General features: G+C 40.8%; 1 protein-coding gene across 12 annotated transcripts in view; it reads left to right on the top strand.

Moving 5' to 3' along the window:
* The window catches only part of MYO9A (myosin IXA), a 388,202-nt gene that overhangs the window by 115,702 nt on the left and 252,109 nt on the right, over positions 1 to 20,391 (top strand). For all 12 annotated transcript variants that reach the window (XM_080656867.1, XM_080656874.1, XM_080656871.1 and 9 more), the window contains one exon: positions 20,270 to 20,367. In XM_080656867.1, the coding sequence (XP_080512993.1) occupies positions 20,270 to 20,367 (98 nt within the window). The remainder of the gene's footprint in view (positions 1 to 20,269; positions 20,368 to 20,391) is intronic.

Genomic DNA, 20,391 nt, shown 5'->3' on the forward strand with positions numbered 1-20,391 from the left:
CTTGAGAAGAATGTATATTCTGTGGCTTTGGGGTGAAATGTTCTGAAGATGTCAATTAATTCCATCTGGTCTAGTGAGTCATTTAGGATTGATGTTTCTTTGCTGATGTTTTGTTTAGAGGATTTGTCCAATGGTGATAGTGGGGTATTAAAGTCTCCTACTATGATTGTATTGCTGTCAATCTCTCCCTTGATATCCTCCAGGAGTTTTTTTATGTATTTGGGTGCTCCTGTATTAGGTGCATATATGTTTACCAGAGTTATTTCTTCTTGTTGGATTGCTCCCTTTAGTATTATGAAATGGCCTTCCTTATCTCTTGTTATGTCCTTCAGTTTGAGATCTAATTTGTCAGATATAAGTATTGCTACCCCAGCTTTTTTTTCAGTTCCATTTGCCTGGAAAACCTTTTTCCATCCCTTCACCCTCAGTCTGTGTGCGTCTATTTTTCTGAGGTGGGTTTCTTGTAGACAGCAGATATATGGGTCATGTTTTCTTATCCAATCCGTTACCCTATGTCTTTTGATTGGGGCATTTAATCCATTTACATTTAAAGTTATTATTGATAGGTACTTATTTGTCGCCATTCCTATTCTTTACACCTGTGTTCCTTCTTCGCTTCCTATTTCTTTTTTTTTTTTTATAGCAGACCCTTTAGCATTTCTTGCATTGCTGGTTTGGTGGTAATAAATTCCCTTAGTCCTTTTTTGTCTGTGAAGCTCCTGATTTCACCTTCAATTTTGATTGATAGCCTTGCTTGGTACAGTATTCTTGGATTCAGACCCTTCCTTTGCATGACTTTGTATATTTCATTCCATTCCCTTCTGGCCTGATGAGTTTCTGTTGAGAAATCAGTTGCTAGTCTGATGGGGGTTCCTTTGTATGTAACTTTCTGTCTCTCTCTTGCCGCTTTTAAGATTCTTACTTTGTCGTTGGTGTTTGCCAATTTAATTATAATGTTCCTTGGTTTCGGTCTTTTGGGGTTCATTTTGCTTGGGACTCTGTGAGCTTCTTGGATTTGTGTGGGTTTTTTCTTCTCTATATCAGGGAAATTTTCTGTCATTATTTCTTCAAAGAGGTTTTCTATTCCTTGCTCAGCTTCCTTTCCTTCTGGAACCCCTATTATGCGGATGTTGTTTTGTTTCGTGTTGTCCCAAAGTTCCCTTAGGCTCTCCTCCTGCCTTTTAATTTTTTTTTCTAGAAGTTGCTCTGCTTGGGTATTTTTTTCCATCTTTTCTTCTAGCTCACTGATGCGGTCCTCAGCTTCTTCTAGTCTACTCTTGATGCTTTCTATTGAGTTCTTTACAGCAGCGATGTCATTTTTCATTTCTTCTTGGTTCTTCTTCATTTCCTCTTGGTTCTTGCTCATATTGTCGAATTTGTCTTCCATTCTTTTCAGCCACCTTACAACCATTTCTCTGAATTCTTTTTCTGGAAGGTTGCTTGCCTCCATTTCGTTTACTTCCTATTCTGGTGATGCCTGCTTTTCTTTCATATGCGGGCTGTGTCTTTGTCTCCCCATGGTCTCTCTTCTCTGGGTGTCTGGTTATGTAGTTCTCTCTCTCCTGCGTTGATTTAAAGGCACAAAATACAGCACTACCAGGTACAACACACAAGGCACTGAACTGAAATGTATTCACGATATTAATAACCTCCAATAAAGGTGCCCACCAGAGAAAGGCAAATTAGGGGATAGGAGAGAAAGAAGAAGAGGAAAAAGAAAGAAAGAAGAAGAAAAAAAAAGGAGTGTCAAAATGAAATTGCGAAAAGGGTTAAAAAGAAGATAAAAAAAAGAGAGACAAGAAAGAGACTAAGAGAGAAAGGGAAACAGACTATATATATTGGGGATAAAACTCCAATAGAGCAATCACTTATCCCAGCAAATGCCAGCAGCAAGTACCTGGGGATTAATACAAACTACAACACCAACTAATATTGAGTGAGGCAAGGGAAGACAGAAGCACTAAACAAACAAAAAAATAAACAAAATAAGAATAAGCAAAACAATCAACCAAAAAAGCATAAAAATTCGATATAATCTACATTCAAGCGAACAACAACAAAAGGACAGAGAGAAAAACAATTTTTTGGATAGTTAAGACAGCAAAGAGAGAGGTGTGTATGGACTTGGAGCAGGGGATTGGAGATTAGATATATAAGTAGGGTGAAATTTTAACGGGGGTAAACAGAAAGGATAGGGAAAATCTAAAGCAGGAAAGGGGTAAGATAAACAGGACACCGAAAAGGGAAAAGTGAGGAAGAGAGTGATGGCATAAAGGTAGAGTTGAGATAGAGTAAAATGATGCTAAAGGAAAGATAAAAATAGAATGTAGAACATTAATCCCAAAAGAAAATGAAGAGAAAATAAAATGACACTTAAAAAAAAAAAAAGATAAAATAGTAGTAGTAATAATACGGATTGAAAATAAAAATGTAATAATTAAGAAGGTAAAATCAAGTGAGGAAAAAAGAAAAAAAAATTAGTTTCTTGAGTAAAAGATGCAAAAAATGAAAATAAAAAAATAAAAAATAAAATGTGGAGTAGTGAAGGTCATTCACTTCCTCTGTTGTTCTGTTTGGCACGCCTGTTTCTCAGTCCAGACAGTATTGCAGTTCCCTGCGTTCCACTGCTCTTCAGTGATGTAAGCCAATCCTGATTTTAAGCAGGCGGTGTGTCTTAATTCGTATTCCTTTATTTTTGGTTACACAAGAGTCAATTTGTGATTCAGCCCCTGGGTGGCAGTGTTTCTGGATTGACTTCCGGGTTTATCTATGGCCTCTCTAGGGAGTGTTAGAGCCTTCTTTCCCTGTGGCACTCACTACCGGTTTGTGGGAGTGGGCTGCCTCAGAGCTGGCTCTCCGATTGTCACTCCCTGCTCCGATCCCCAGGTTCCAGAAAAACAACTTTCCCCTGCAGTCTCCCAGGGTGTCCCCAACTGGGTGATCCTATGTATTGGGCTTAGTAATCAGAAGCAAGAATTTCAAGAGGAAAAAGCCCAAGTGTGCGCACTCCGTGGCTGCGCGTAAGTCTAGCACACCCCTGAAATTCTTAGGGTGTCCCTGCACGTCAAATCAAAATGGGTAGCTTTTTAGAGAGCCCTTCTGTTAGCAGCTCTGAGGACCCCCTTCCACATTCACAGATCACGCCAGCCCCAACACCCACGGATTTTTCTAGGCACAGACTTCCCTGGTCCTCCAGCTCCCGCAAAACGCGCGTTCCTCTCTCCCGCCGCTGGGACCAGAGACCTCACCTTATCCTAGGCGAAATCTGACCTTTCCGTGGTGGAGTGTAGAGCTCCTCTGAACCCGTGTGTTTGCGCCAATTGGGGAGCGTTGTTCTGGGGCTCACAGCTGTTCCGTGGGTGCCGCAGTTGTGGATTCTCAGGCTTCTGATAAACTCCACTTTCCGGTCCAAGATGGCGCAGACTCCGCGTCCAAGCCCGCAGCTCCGGGAGGGGACCCAGCCACAGTGGGAGCTGCCAGGTCAGGGGAACCCCGTCTAGCAGTCTCCCACCTTCTTATGGAGTTCAGCTGTCCCCCAACTTGCCAACAAACACTCCTAGTGCGACCCTCAGCTGTTCTTTCTTTCTGCTCCGGTTCAAGGCTCGGAACACGTCTGTCTATTCTGCCGCCATCTTTTCTGTCCTGGAAGTTCCATTTTTAGTTTTTGAGGTAACTCCATACCGTTCTCCACAGTGGCTGCACCAGTCTGCATTCCCACCAGCAGTGCACTAGGGTTCCTTTTTCACCACATTCACGCCAGCACTTGTCGTTTGTTGATTTGTTGATGATTGCCATTCTGACAGGTGTGAGATGGTACTGCATTGTTGTTTTGATTTGCATCTCTCGGATAATTAGTGACTTCGAGCATGTTTTAATATGTCTCTTGGCCTTCCTTCTGTCTTCTTTCGAAAAGATTCTATTAGGTCCATTGCCCATTTTTTTTATTGGATCATTTATCTTCCTTTTATTAAGTTGTATAAGTTCCCTGTAGATGTTGGAGATTAAACCTTAATCAGTGATAACACTGGCAAATATGTTCTCCCATACAGTGGGGTTTCTTGTTGTTTTGTTGATGGTTTCTTTTGCTGTGCAAAAGCTTTTTATTTTGATGTAGTCCCATTTGTTTATTTTCTCTTTAGCTTCCATTGCCCTAGGAGCAGTATCGGTGAAGAAATTGCTTCGGCATCTGTCTGAGATTTCTCTGCGTGTGAATTCCTGTAGTATTTTTATGGTTTCCTGTCTTATGTTTAAGTCCTGTATCCATTTTGAGTTTATTTTTGTGTATGGTGTAAGTTGGTGGTCTAGTTTCATTTTTTTGCATGTATCTGTCCAATTTTCCCAACACCATTTATTTATGAGACTGTCTTGACTCCATTGTATGTTCATTCCTCCTTTGTCAAATATTAAATGCGCATAGTGGTTTGGGGCGATATCTGGATTCTCTATTCTATTCCATTGGTCTATATGTCTGTTCTTGTGCCAGTACCAGGCTGTTTTGAGAACAGTGGCTTTGTAATACATCTTGAAATCTGGTATTGAGATCCCACCTACTTTCTTCTTCTTTCTCAGGATTGCTGCGGCTATTTGGGGTCTTTTTTTATTCCAGATGAATTTTTGGAGAGTTCTTTCTAGGTCTGTGAAATATGCCGTTGGTATTTTAATGGGGAGTGCATTGAATCTATAGATTGCTTTGGGTAGTATGGAAATTTTAATGATGTTGATTCTCCAAATACATGAACTTGGTATGTTCTTGCATCTGTTTACATCTTCCTCTATCTCTTTTTTCAGTGTCCTGTAGTTTTCCGCGTATACGTCTTTTACCTCCTTGGTTAGGTTTATTCTGAGGTATCTTAATTTCTTTGGCGCTATGGTAAATGGGGTTGCTTTTTTAGTCTCTCTGTAAGTTCACTATTGGTTAAAGAAATGCCATAGATGTCTTGGCCTTAATTTTGTATCCTGCTACATTGCCGAATTCATTTATTAAGTCTGTTAGTTTTTTGATGGAGTCTTTTGGGTTTTTTATGTACAATATTATGTCATCTGCAAATAAAGACAGCTTTACTTCTTTTTTTTTCTATTTGGATGCCTTTTATTTCTTCTTCTTGTCTAATTGCAATGGCTAATACTTCCAGTACTATGTCAAACAGGAGTGGTGAGAGTGGGCATTCTTGTCTTGTTCCTGTTCTTAAGGAAAATGGTTTTAGTTTTTGCCCATTGAGTATGATGTTGGCTGTGGGTTTATCATATATGGCTTTTATGATGTTGAGGTATGATCCTTCTATTCCCACCTTGTTGAGAGTTTTTATCAAGAAAGGGTGTTGGATTTTGTCAAATTCTTTTTCTGCATCAATTGATAAGACTATGTGATTTTTATCTCTCAATTTGTTTATCTGATGTATTGATTTGAGGATATTGTATTATCCTTGCATTCCTGGGATAAATCCTACTTGGTCATGGTGTATGATCTTTCTGCTGTACTGCTGGATCTGATTTGCTAGAATTTTGTTGAGGATTTTCGCATCTGTGTTCATGAGGGATATTGGCCTGTAATTCTCTTTCATTGTGTTGTCTTTATCTGGTTTTGCTATTAGGATGATACTGGCTTCATAGAAGGAGCTTGGAAGTGTTTCTTCCTCTTGAATTGTTTGGAATATTCTGAGGAGGATAGGTTTTAGTTCTTCCTTGAGTGTTTGGTAAAACTCCTCTGTGAAGCCGTCTGGCCCCGGGCTTTTGTTTGCTGGAAGCTTTTTGATGACTTCTTCAATTTTTTCCATAGTTATTGGCTTACTGAGATGTTTAGATTCTTCCTGATTGAGTTTTGGAAGTTTATGTTTTTCTAGAAATATGTCCATTTCCTCCAGGTTGTCCAGTTTGTTGGAATAGAGTTGTTCGTAATATTTTTTAACACTACTTTGTATGTAGGTGGGGTCTGTTGTTATTTCACCTCTTTCATTTCTGATTTTGTTTATTTGGGTCCTCTCTCTTTGCTTCTTGGTGAGCCTGGCTAGAGGTTCATCAATCTTGTTTATCCTTTCAAAGAACCAGCTCTTGGTTTCATTGATCTTTTGTATTATTTTTTTTTGGTCTCAATGTAATTTATCTCTCCTCTGATCTTTATTGTTTCCTTCCTTCTGCTTACACTGGGCTTTTCTTGTTGCTGTCTTTCTAACTCTTTGAGTTGTAGGGTTAGGTAATTTATTACCATTGTTTCTTATTTTTTGCAGTAGGCTTGTAGAGCTATGAACTTCCCTCTCAAGACTGCTTTGGTTGTGTCCCATAGATTTTGGATTGTTATGTTTTCATTGTCATTTGTTGCCATGATGTTTTTTATTTCTTCCTTGATCTTTCTGGTAACCCAGTCATTGTTTCATAGCATGCTGTTTAGTCTCCATGTGTTTGATTTATTTGTATTGTTTTTATTGTAGTTGATTTCCAGTTTTATGCCACTGTGATCTGAGAAGATGCTTGATATGATTTCTATCTTCTTGTATTTGAAGAGACTTTGCCTATGACTCAACATATGGTCTATCTTTGAAAATGACCCATGTGCACTTGAGAAGAATGGCTTCTGTGGCTTTTGGGTGAAATGATCTGAAGGTGTCAATTAATTCTATCTGGTCTAGTGAAGTCTTTTAGGATTGATGTTTCTTTGGTAATTTTTTGTTTAGAGGATTTGTCAATGGTGATAGTGGGGTATTAAAGTCTCCTACTGTGATTGTATTGCTGTCAATCTCTCTCTTGATATCTTCCAGGAGTTTTTTTATGTATTTGGGTGTTCCTGTGTTGGGTGTGTATATGTTTATTAGAGTTATTTCTTCCTGTTGGATTGCTCCCTTTAGTATTATAAAGTAGCCTTCCTTATCTCTTGTTATGTCCTTCACTTTGAGATCTAATTTGTCAGATATAAGTATTGCTACTCCAGCTTTTTTTTCATTTCCATTCGCCTAAAAAACCTTTTTCCATCCCTTCACCCTAACTCTGTGTGTGTCTTTTTTTCTGAGGTGGGTTTCTTGTAGACAGCAGATATATGGATCGTGTTTTCTTATCCAATCCGTTACCCTGTGTCTTTTGATTGGGGCATTTAATCCATTTACATTTAAAGTTATTATTGATAGGTACTTATTTGTCACCATTTTAATTTTTTTATTTTTTTAATTTAATAAATCTTTATTGTTCAGATTATTACAATTGTTTTTCCTTTATCCTCCCATAGCTCCCCTCCACCCGGTTCCCACCCCACCCTCTGCCCTTACTTACCCGCCACTGTCCTCATCCATAGGTGTATGATTTTTGTCCAGTCTCTTCCTGCAGCCCCCATACCACTTTCCCCCTGAGAATTATTAGTCCACTCCCTTTCTATGCCCCTGATTCTATTATATTCACCAGTTTATTCTGTTCACCAGATTTGTAATTCACTTAATTTTTAGGTTCACTTGTTGATAGATATGTATTTGTTGTTCATAATTTTTATTTTTACTTTTTTCTTCTTCCTCTTCTTTAAGAATACCTTTCAGCATTTCATATAATAGTTGTTTGGTGGTGATGAACTCCTTTAGCTTTTTCTTATCTGTGAAGCTCTTTATTTGACCTTCCATTCTGAATGATAACTTTGCTGGGTAGAGTAATCTTGGTTGTAGGTTCTTGCTATTCATCACTTTGAATATTTCCTGCCACTCCCGTCTGGCCTGCATAGTTTCTGTTGAGAAATCAGCTGACAATCGTATGGGTGCTTCCTTGTAGGTAATTAACTGTTTTTCTCTTGCTGCTTTTAATATTCTCTCTTTGTCTTTTGCTCTTGGCATTTTAATTATGATGTGTCTTGGTGTGGTCCTCTTTGGATTCCTTTTGTTTGGGGTTCTCTGCGCTTCCTGGACTTGTAAGTCTATTTCTTCTGTCAGGTGGGGGAAGTTTTCAGTCATTATTTCTTCAAATAGGTTTTAGGTATCTTGCTCTCTCCTTCTGGCACCCCCATAATTCTGATGTTGGTACGCTTGAAGTTGTCCCAGAGGCTCCTTACACTATATTCATATTTTTGGATTCTTTTTTCTTTTTCCTTTTCCCGATGGGTGTTTTTTGCTTCTTTGACTTTATTCTTGCGGTCCTCTAATCTGCTGTTGGGTCTCTTTATAATATTTTTTATTTCATTCAGTGTATGTTTAATTTCTAGTTGGTCCTTTTTCTTATCTTCGAGGGTCTCGCTAAATTTATCGGTCTCTCCTAGGATATTCTTGAAAAGCCTTATAACCATGGTTTTGAATTCTATATCCAGTCATTTGTTTTCCTCCATTTCTTTCCTTTGTGATCTGTTTTTTTGTCTCTGCATTTTTGCTCCTTCCCTGAGTTGGTAGGGTAGCTTTGTTTGCTAGGTTTCCTATATGGCCCAGTGGTTCGGTCTCCCCAGTAAACCTGAGGTGGCCAATCTTGGTGCACCCCTTTGTGGACTGTGTTTACAGCCTTGTTGTAGTTAAGTCTTGATTGTTGTTGGTATCACTAGGAAGAATTGACCTCCATGCCCATAGGCCGTGAGCATCAGCCATGTTTACCCTGGGAGAAGTTCCTTGCTGGAAGACAGCCTTATAGGATCAGACTTGCAAAATTGCAAAAGCTTCTGTGCTCAGCTTGGATGGGGTGGGGTCTCAGGGCAGAGCAGACAGTCTTGGCTTCCCATCAGCCCTGCCCTTGTGCATGCGCCTCCAGACCCCTGCCTTCTGTGGCTCCCCTGAGTTTCCGCCTGACAGTCCAGATTCCCCCTGTAAGAGCGTGGGTCCCCAGGGGCTCGCCTGGAACTGGGGTTCAGTGCAGTCGGAACTGGGGTTCAGTGCAGTCAGGAGCTTTCATCTCCCTTCAGCTAGGGAAAGCCTGCGGCAACCTCTCCATTCAGTGTTCTCTGCAAGCACTCGTGCATGCGCGCCTCCACACCCCTGCCTGCCGCGTCTCCCACGAGTCTCTGAGTCTCCGTGTGCCTTTCTCTCTACCTGACAGTCTAGACTCCCCCTTTATGAGCCTGGCTCCACGGGGTTTTGCCCAGAACTGGGGTTTAGTGCAGTCGGAACTGGGGTTCAGTGCAGTCGGGGGCTTCCTTCCCCCTCCCGCCAGAGAAAGTCAGGCACTCAACCGCCCTTCCTCTCTGCGCATGTGTCTCCGTACCTCAGCCCTTTGCCGCTCCTATGATTCTCCGTTAGCTTTTCTCTTTCCTTCTAGTTGTAGAATTTCCACTTAGCCAGCCTTCCTGTGGTTCTGGATGATGTCCGTTCTGTCTTTTAGTGGTAGTTTTGAATTTGTTGAGCGAGGCAGCAGTTTAGGTGCTAACCTATGCCGCCATCTTGATTTCTCTCTCCATTTTTATTCTTTTCCCCTGTGTTCCTTCTTCGCTTCCTATTTCTTTTTTTACAGCAGACTCTTTAGCATTTTTTGCATTGCTGGTAATAAATTCCCTTAGTCCTTTTTCATCTGTGAAGCTCCTGATTTCACCTTCAATTTTGATTGATAGCCTGCTGGGTACAGTATTCTTGGATTCAGACCCTTCCTTTGCATGACTTTGTATATTTCATTCCATTCCCTTCTGGCCTGATGAGTTTCTGTTGAGAAATCAGTTGCTCGTCTGATGGGGGTTCTTTTGTAGGTAACTTTCTGTCTCTCTCTTGCTGCTTTTAAGATTCTTACTTTGTTGTTGGTGTTTGCCAGTTTAATTATAATGTGCCTTGGCTTCGGTCTTTTGGGATTCATTTTGCTTGGTACTCTGTGATCTTCTTGGAACTCTGTGATCTTCTTGGATTTGTGTGGGTTTTTTCTTCCCTATATCAGGGAACTTTTCTGTCATTATTTCTTCAAACAGGTTTTCTATTTCTTGCTCAGCTTTCTTTCCTTCTGGAACCCCTATTATGCAGATGTTGTTTTGTTTCGTGTTGTCCCAAAGTTCCCTTAGGCTCTCCTCCTGCCTTTTAATATTTTTTTCTAGAAGCTGCTCTACTTGGGTTTTTTTTCCTACCTTGTCTTCTAGCTCACTGATGCGGTCCTCTGCTTCTTCTAGTCTATTCTTGATGCTTTCTATTGAGTTTTTTTACAGCAGCAATGTCATTTTTGATGTGTTTTTGGTTGTTCTTTATTTCCTCTTGAATCTTACTCATATTGTTGAATTTGTGTTCCATATTTTTCATCCATCTTATGACCATTTCTCTGAATTCTCTGACAGGTTGCTTGCCTCCATTTCGTTTACTTCCTTTTCTGGTGATGCCTGCTTTTCTTTTATATGTGGTCTGTTTCTTTGTCTCCCCATGGTCTCTCTTCTCCAGGTGTCTGGTTATGTATTTCTCTCTCTCCTCCGTTGATTTAAAGGCACAAAATACAACACAATCAGGTACAACACACAAGGCACTGAACAGAAATGTAGTCACGATATTAATGACCTCCAATAAAGGTGACCACCAGAGAAAGGCAAATTAGAGGATAGGAGTGAAAGAAGAAGAGAGAGAAAAAAAATGGGGTGCAAAAAATGAAATTGGGAAAAGGAAAAACAAAGTAAGAGAGAAAAGAAAGAGAATAAGAAAGAAAAGGGGAACAAACTATATATAAAGGGAGAAAATTTCAATAGAACAGCCACTAATCCCAATAAATGCCAGCAAGAAGTACCTGGAGATGAATACAAACTAGAAACAACAACTAATATCAAGCAAGGCGAGGGAAAACAGAAGGAACAAAGAAATACAAACAAACAAATAAAGCAAAAAAAAGAATAAGTAAAACAATATCACAAACAAGCATAAAAAATCGATATAATCAACATTCAAGCAAACAACAACAAAAAGGAGAGAGAGAAAAACAATTTTTTGGATTGTGAAGACAGAGAAGAGAGAGGTGTGTATGGACTTGGAGTAGGGGATTGGAAATTAGATATATAAGTAGGGTGAAATTTTTTTTAAAAAAAATATATTTTATTGATTTTTTTACAGAGAGGAAGGGAGAAGGATAGAGAGTTAGAAACATCGATGAGAGAGAAACATCGATCAGCTTCCTCCTGCACGCCCCTTACTGGGGATGTGCCCGCAACCAAGGTACATGCCCTTGACCGGAATTGACCCTGGGACCCTTCAGTCTGCAGGCCGATGCTCTATCCACCAAGCCAAACCGGCTAGGGCGAGGGTGAAATTTTAACGGGGTAAAAATAAAGAATAGGGAAAATCTAAAGCAGAAAAAGGGTAAGAGAAACAGGACAACAAACGGGGAAAAGTTAGGAAGAAAGTGATGGCATAAAGGTAGAGTTGAGATAGAATAAAATGATGCTAAAGGAAAGATGAATATAAAATGTAGAACACTAATCTCAAAGTCAAATAAAGAGAAAATAAAATGACCCTTTTTTTACAAAAAGGTAAAATAGTAATAATAGTAGTAATAATACTGATTGAAAATACAAATGTAATAATTAAAAAGGTAAAATCAAGTGAGGAAAAAAGAAAAAAAATTAGTTTCTTAAGTAAAAGATGAAAAAAAAAAATAAAGTGCGGTAGTGAAGGTCATTCACTTCCTCTAATGTTCTGTTTGGCACGCCTGTTTTCCAGTCAGGACAGCATTGCAGTTCCATTCGTTCCACTGCTCCTCTGTGTTGTAAGCTAGTCCTGATTTTTAAGCAGGCAATGGGTCTTATTTTCTTGTATTCCTTTATTTGTGTTTACACAAGAGTCAATTTGTGATTCAACTTCTGGGTGGCAGTGTTTCTGGATTGACCTCCAGGTCTATAGGTTCTCTAGCCTGTGCTTAGATCCTGCTTTCCCTGTGGCACTCAATACTGGTTTGTGGGAGTGGGCTGCCCCAGACCTGGTTCTCTGATGGTCACTCCCCGCTCTGATCCCCAAGTTCCAGAAAAACAACTTTCCCCTGCAGTCTCCTAGGGTGTCCCCAGCTGGGTGATCCTATGTATTGGGCTTAGTAATCAGAAGCAAGGATTTAAATAGGAAATCACAAGTGTGCGAACTCAGGGCCTGCGCTCAAGTCTGCGCAGTCCTTTATCCCCTTTGTGTCCAAGCAGCCCAAATTGGCGCAAACACCCGGATTCAGAGGAGCTCTACACTCCACCCGGAGGGGTCAGATTTCGCCTGGGATAAGGTGAGGTCTCTGGTCCTGGCAGGACAGAGAACCGCGCGCACTGCTGGAGCTGTAGGACTGGGGGAAGTCTGCACCTAGAAGAATCCGTGGCTATTGGGGCTGGCGCGATCCGTGAATATGGAAGGGGGTCCTTAGAGCTGCTAACAGAGGGGCTCTCTAAAAAGCAACCCATTTTGATCTGGCACAGGACAGCTTGGGACACATCCGTCTATTCCACCACCATTTTTTTTTTCCTTAACATTACTTTCATCACCACCATCCTGCTTCTTGTTTTCAAGTCTGTAATAGTTTGAACTTTAATTATATTTTCTGTTGTTGGTTTTTTTCATAAGTAAAATTAATGAAAGCAGTCAGTCAGTCTAAGGATCTTTTGTTTTTTCCTCTTAGCTCCTCCTCATAGTATATTTTGGCGCTATGTAACCTTTGTTTTCCTCTCTGTTATTAGAACTTATATAGTCCTAGCTGGTTTTGCTCAGTGGATAGAGTGTTGGCCTGGGGACCAAAGGTCCTGGGTTTGATTCCAGTCAAGGGCACATGCCTGGGTTGCAGGCTTGATCCCCAGTAGGGGGTGTGCAGGAGGCAGCCAATCAATGATTCTCTCTCATCTTTGATGTTTCTATCTCTTTCTCTTTCTCCCTTCCTCTCTGAAATCAATAAAAATATATTTAAAAAAACGAACTTATATAACTAGAATTATAGAAAGAGAGAATTGGTAAGGACTGTTCTGCCAATTCTATATTACTTACCATACATGTTATGGAATTGTATAAGTGATCTCAAGGGAAACTATATTGAAAAAATTGCTTTTAACAGAGAACCTGGTGTTATCTATTAAATGGTGATTTAATTTCTTTTAAGGATTATCCTATTAAATAAGCTCAAGCAACTACTGTTACATGGGAAAGCACAATATTTAGTACTGGATAGATTTCGGTTTGGCTGCCCATGTCATATAGGCAAGTTATTTAACCTCTGAGTCTGTTTTCTTCCCTATAAATGTACATACAGTTATATATACATACCCATAATTATCTTTTTGTGTTTTGAGGATTTAGTGAGATTATATATGTGAAGTGACTCTCTCATCGTAACTCCCATATGTAGAAGACAATTAGTAAATGCTAATTTCCCTTCTTTAAACAGTAATAATCTATTCAAATAGTTTTACCATAAAGCTAGTTTTGGATAACTTCTTATTTTTCAGAGCCAATCTTTGAATGATTTTAGGGTCCAAGTATGAGGCAGAATTTTAATGAGAATTACCATAATAATTCTCAGAATACTGTCATGTCTACCATGCTGCAGAGGAATTAAGATTTTACTGTTGAGAACAAGTGCACACCATGGTCGTTACTACTACCTTTATAGGAATCCAAACATCTGTATAATACCTGGCAGCCTATTTTTCTATGAGGTAGACCTGCTGCAGTATATAGGTAGATCCTGATGCAGTGTGGGTAGGATCTTTTAAATCTGTAATGTTTTCATTTCTTTCTATTTTACATGTTTCTACAGCATAAAGACTCTTACTGCCATTCCTTGTCTGACAGTTTATAAGTTTGTTGTAATTCCCTCAAATTTATCCTTTTTGGCTTTACTCCTTATCCTGTGGCAGTCCAATATAAGGTCTCTTCATGCTGTACATTGTTTTTTTCTTTTTGTTAATATATTTCATTGATTTTTTTACAGAGAGGAAGGGAGAGGGATAGAGAGTTAGAAACATCGATGAGAGAGAAACATTCATCAGCTGCCCCCTGCACACTCCCTACTGGGTATGTACCCACAATCAAGGTACATGCCCTTGACTGGAATCGAACCTGGGACCCTTGAGTCCGCAGGCCAACGCTCTATCCACTGAGCCAAACTGGTTAGGGCTGTACATTGTTTTTTGCATACATTTTTCCATTTAAAAACCACTTTAACATCCATATTATATTTGATCATTACAAAACCCCTGGCTGTAAGTTAGTATGATTACCTTTCGCCTGAGAAGCAATGGGGACTCAGAATTTAAGGGACTTCCCCCATGGTGGTGAAGGAAGTTAATAGTGTAACTGGGATTCCAGTCGGTCTATGTTCTCATTCTCTCTCTCTCTCTCTCTCTCTCTCTCTCTCTCTCTCTCTCTCTCTCTCTCTTCTCTCCCCCCCGTCTCCTTCCTTTCCCCCCCCCCACCCCACCCCCGTAAATGAACTCCAGTATCTTTACTAACTCTCAAAATCAGTTATTATGACTTGTGTCCTGCACTATCAACTGTAGTTATAAAAAAGCATGATTTTCCAAATACCATTCTAAAAAATAAAGACAGCATAGAGAAAAATGTCCAATTTGACTATACCATTCATTTTCCCTCTTACTCATATTAAATGCCTACTATATGCCGCACTTATTGTGGGCACTTGTAAATGAGATAGGGTTGGAAAAAAGGCTGATATCATAGAAGAACCATTTGGTATGTTTGTGGGGAGTGTGCACTAGCATGTTATCAAGTAAGACTAGAGCTTGAGCTGAGTTGGACTGAGGAATTAGTTATCTTCTTTCAATGGAAAGGGTTGTAATGGTTGTGGGTTAGTTCCCTGCCTTATTTTTTGAATCTTACCAGATCATTGTTCTCTCAATGACCTCCAACAGCTTTGTATTTTGGTGCCTGAAGGCTTTCCCCAGGACCCAGTTTTTGTGCTCTTTAGGCCTACGAATTAATTCACAACTCTTCTCCCCTTCTCTCCAGAAGTTTTCAACTATGACTGATTGGGAGATGGGTCTATAAATGTTCCAGCTCCTTCACCTCTGTACTTTTATACTGTTTCTCAGAGATTACTTTGGGATTAAACTCCAGTTACCCTCTGTGGTAACTACTTTAATATTGTACCCTATTCAGGCTACATTGCCTTTCCTATTTTACTTTTCCATCCCCCTACTACTTGTACTGAATCTTGATCTCAAGGTCTACTTCCATAGGAACCTAAATTAAGATAAGGATATTTCTGATCTGGTAGATTAGTCCATTCTTAGTTTTTCTAATATCTTTGTCATCAGAAAAACAGTTAAGTGCACGTTTTAAAAAATTGTGATTTTGGTGTTCACTGAGACAACTTTGTAATAACAAAGTTGATTCTGGATAACAGAAAATAAATGTATTTATATTTTAGTGCTTCTTTCAGTGTACTTTCTCAGTATTATATATACATTGTACTATTCCTTTGGGAACAGACAAGAACACTATCAATTATGAGAATCACTAGAGGCCCGGTGCATGAAATTCGTGCACGGGGGAGGGGTGGGTGTCCCTCAGCCCAGCCTGCACCCTCTCCAATCTGGGACCCCTCGAGGGATGTCCCACCGGGATCGGGCCTAAACGGCAGTCGGACATCCCTCTCACAATCCAGGACTGCTGGCTCCCAACTGCTCGCCTGCCTGCCTTCCTGATTGCCCCTAACCGCTTCTGCCTGCCAGCCTGATCACCCCTTAACCACTCCCCTGCCAGCCTGTTTGCCCCTAACTGCCCTCCCCTGCAGGCCTGGTCACCCCTAACTGCCCTCCCCTGCAGGCCTGGTCCCCCCCAACTGCCCTCCCCTGCAGGCCTGGTCCCCCCCAACTGCTCTCCCCTGCAGGCCTGGGTCCCCCCCAACTGCCCTTCCCTGCAGGCCCAGTCACCCCCAACTTCCCTCTTCTGCCAGCTTGATCGCCCCCAACTGCCCTCCCTGCAGACTTGATCGCCCCCAACTGCCCTACCTTGCAGGCCTGGTCCCTCCCAACTGCCCTCCCCTGCTGGCCTGATCGCCCACAACTACCCTCCCTTGCAGGCCTGGTCCCTCCCAACTGCCCTCCCCTGCTGGCCATCTTGTGTCTACATGGGGGCAGGATCTTTGACCACATGGGGGCAGCCATCTTGTGTGTTGGAGTGATGGTCAATCTGCATATCACTCTTTTATTAGATAGGATAGAGGCCTGGTGCACGGGTGGGGGCCAGCTAGTTTGCCCTGAAGGGTGTCCTGGATCAGGGTGGAGGTTCCCTTGGGGTGTGGGGTGGCCTGGGCAAGGGGCCTGTGGTGGTTTGCAGGCAGGCCACAGCGGAGGCCCTTGTATCTGGGATTTATTTATCTTCTACAATTGAAACTTAGTAGCCTGGAGTGAAGCCAAGCCTTCTGCTTGCTCCGTGGCGGCAGCCATTTCTGTTGGGATTTATTTATTTTCTATAATTGAAACTTTGTAGCCTTAAGTGGAGGCCAAGGCAGGCCAGGGCTGCAGAAGCTTGGTTTCCTCCATCCCCAGGGGCAACCCTAGCCTCCTGCTCTTTCCAGCTTCGTGGCTGCTGCCATTTTTGTTGGGATTTATTTGTCTTCTATAATTGAAACTTTATAACCTGGAGTGGAGGCCTGGGCTGGCCAGGGTGTGCGGAAAGCTTGGCTTCCTCCATTGCTGGGGAAACCCAAGCCTCCCTCCTGCTCTCTCCGTGGCTGCAGCCATCTTGGTTGGGTTAATTTGCATACTTGCTCCTGATTGGCTGGTGGGCATGGCTTGTGGGTGTAATGGAGTGATGGTTAATTTGCATATTGCTCTTATATTAGATAGGATTGCTATATCATTGAGTTTACTCAAGTGGAAGCACAGAACCCCTCATGCCCCTTATTGGTTATAGAGAAATGTTTATTAAATCATAAAATAAATGAGATTTTTGTGGTCTTGGAGGAAAGAAGCAAGAGCATTTTAAAAAGGTTTTTTTTTTTTTTTTTTTTTTAAATAAATCTTTATTCAGATTATTACAATTATTTCTCCTTTTTCCCCCCATAGCTCCCCTCCACCCCTTTCCCACCCCACCTTCTGCCCTTACCTCCCCCCCACTGTCCTCATCCATAGGTGTATGATTTTTGTCCATTCTCTTCATGAACCCCCCCATACCCCTTTCCCCCTGAGAATTATCAGCCCACTCCCTTTCTATGCCCCTGATTCTATTATATTCACCAGATTATTCTGCTCCTCAGGTTTTTAATTCACTTGATTTTTAGGTTGGCTTGTTGATAGATATGTATTTGTTGTTCATAATTTTTTCTCTTTACTTTTTTCTTCTTCCTCTTCTTTAAGAATACCTTTCAGCATTTCATATAGTACTGGTTTGGTGGTGATGAACTCCTTCAGCTTTTTCTTATCTGTGAAGCTCTTTATCTGCCCTTCAATTCTGAATGATAGCTTTGCTGGGTAGAGTAATCTTGGTTGTAGGTTCTTGCTATTCATCACATTGAAAATTTCTTGCCACTCCCGTCTGGCCTGCATAGTTTCTGTTGAGAAGTCAGCTGACAGTCGTATGGGTGCTCCCTTATAGGTAATTAACTGTTTTTCTCTTGCTGCTTTTAATATTCTCTCTTTGTCTTTTGCTCTTGGCATTTTAATTATGATGTGTCTTGGTGTGGTCCTCTTTGGATTCCTTTTGTTTGGGGTTCTGTGCGCTTCCTGGACTTGTAAGTCTATTTCTTTCACCAGGTGGGGGAAGTTTTCGGTCATTATTTCTTCAAATAGGTTTTCAGTATCTTGCTCTCTCTCTTCTTCTGGCACCCCCATAATTCTGATGTTGGTACGCTTGAAGTTGTCCCAGAGTCTTCTTACATTATCTTCAACTTTTTGGATTTTTTTTTTTGCTTTTTGCTTTTTCGGTTGAGTGTTTTTTGCTTCTTTGTATTTCAATTCTTTGACTTGATTCTTGTGTTCCTCTATTCTGTTTCTGGGTCTCTGTATAATATTTTTTATTTCAGTCAGTGTATGTTTAATTTCTAGTTGGTCCTTTTTCATATCTTCGAGGGTCTCGTTATATTTATCGGCCTTTTCTAGGATATTCTTAAAAAGTCTTATAACGGTGGTTTTGAATTCTATATCCAGTCGTTTGTTTTCCTCCATTTCTTTCGTTTGTGATCTGATTCTTTGACCCCGCATTTTCACTGAATCCCTGAGTTGGTAAGGTAGATATTTGTGCTAGGTTTCCAATATGGCCCAGTGGGTCTGCTTCCCCAGTTAACCTGAGGTGGACACTCTTGGTGCACCCCTTTGTGGACTGTGTGTACAGCCTTGTTGTAATTAAGTCTTTATTGTTGTTGGTATCACTGGGAAGAATTGACCTCCGGGCCAGTTGGCTGTAAGGATCAGCTGTGTCTATGCTGGGAGAAACCCGGTGCTGGAGACAGCCTTATAGGATTAGACTTGCCAAATTGCAATAGCCTCTGTGCTCAGCTTGGATGGGGTGGAGTCTCAGTCTTGGCTTCCTGTCAGCCCCGCCCCTGCGCGCATGTGCGCTTTCAGTCCTCCGCCTTCCCCAGCTCGAGTCTCCGCCTGAGAGTCCAGACTCCCCCCACAAGAGCGTGGGTCCCCAGGGGCTCGCCTGGAACCGGGGTTCACTGCAGTCAGAACTGGGGCTCAGTCAGGATCCTCTGACTCCCTTTCACTAGGGAAAGCCTATGGCTACCTCCGCAGCCACAAATGTGCGCACTGGCCCGTGTGCGCCTTCAGACTTCTGCCTTTCCCAGCTCGCGGTCCGAGGCTTCCTTCCCCCTTCCGCCAGAGGAAGTCAGCCAAGCTCTCAGCCACCCTTCCTCTCTGCGCGCACAAAGCCCCTTTGCCGTACCTCCAATTCTCTGTGAGCTTTTCTCCTTCCTTCTAGTTGTAGAATTTTCACTCAGCCTGCTTTCCTGTGGTTCTGGATGGTGTCCGTTCTGTCTTTTAGTTGTTTTGAAATTGTTGTGCGAGGCAGCAGTTTAGGTGTTTACCTATGCCGCCATCTTGGTTTTCTCCTTAAAAAGTTTTATTATAGGTAAAAATGTGTTAAAATTTTTTAGTGAGTAGGACATTGTCTTAAATGTATCTTAAAATTGCTTACCAAAAATGTTATAGGCAGAAAATGCATGGATTCTCAGAAAGAATTCTTACTGAAGTGAATTTAAAACTATATCTAGATGTATTCATTAACTCATTCTTATAGTGTCTGAAGCAGATTATACATGATAGATGCTTGATACTTAAAAAAATAAATGACACTTCATTTCTCTAAAAGGAGTGTTGCATTCAATTCAGTACTTATTTAATAATTCAGTGATTATATATTTATTTCAATAATTACCCACTTTCTTCTTTGCCCTGACTTGATGCTGGAAATAATGAAGTGAATACAGCAGATAACAATTTACTGAGTGTTTGATACAACATTCCTTCGGATAGGCATTACAAAAGTAAATACGTGCAAGGAGGTGAATGTAATGGACTCTGAGAACATACAATAAAGGGATTTATAGACTTAACTGTACAGCCCTGCCTGGTGTGGCTCATTTGCCCCATGCAATTAGAGGTCGCAGGTTAGATTCCTGGTTAGGGCACTTGCCCAGGTTGTGGGCTCGAACCCCAGTAGGGGGCATGCAGGAGGCATGATTGACGTTTCTCTCTGTCCCTCTCCCTTTCTCTCTCTCTGAAATCAATAAACACATTTAAAAAACGAATCAAAGAAACATAGCAAAATAACTTAAAAAAAAGACTTAAGTGTACAGTGTTAATGTTTTGGGGGGAACTGAAAGAGAAGGGTTACTCTGAAAAAGTAATATTTTTTTTATCTGGTAGTATATACTGGTTTCTTTTGCTAATTGATTACCATATTTATATTATTTTATTTGGAGCTATTTATATTATATCTAAATATAACCTGAACATTTTTGTATCGTAGAAATCTATGCTCCACGTTTCAACTAAATTATTGGGTCTTCTAAAATTTATTTTTGTGTCCCAGGATCTAGTTCAGTGACTTGCCTATGAGTAGGCATTTGTTAAGTATTTGTTGAATAATTTGCACTTGTTTGTGTAATTGAGCTCTTCTGAATGCTTTGGGTCTCTAAAACTCTTCAGAACCACTCAAAATAAAAATTGCTATCATAAGTTACTTTTGAGAGTCTTGCCTTGGTGATTGTGAAAGGGAGAAAAAAATGTAACTTTATGGTATTTTGATAAGTACTATGTGTTTAGTTTGCATAAGATTAGAGGTCTAATGAATTTGACTGTGTCTGAGTATTTTATCAGCTCTAATTTTTATGCATAGGTGTACTTATCTAAAATTACTATATTTCTGAGTGGCTTATGTTAGTTTTCAACGGGTAATTTTTATTTCCCCCTCTTTTTTTTTTTTTTTTTTTTTTAAATAAACAGGATTGCTTCACAGTGGAGGGGGAGGATTTGAAGCATGACTTTGAACGCTTACAACTGGCCATGGAAATGGTAGGATTTCTTCCCAAGACACAAAGACAGTGAGTTTATTTATTGTGTTTTTA

This window comes from Plecotus auritus, assembly GCF_963455305.1.
Source record: "Plecotus auritus genome assembly, chromosome: 1".
NCBI classification, from domain to species: domain Eukaryota; kingdom Metazoa; phylum Chordata; class Mammalia; order Chiroptera; family Vespertilionidae; genus Plecotus; species Plecotus auritus.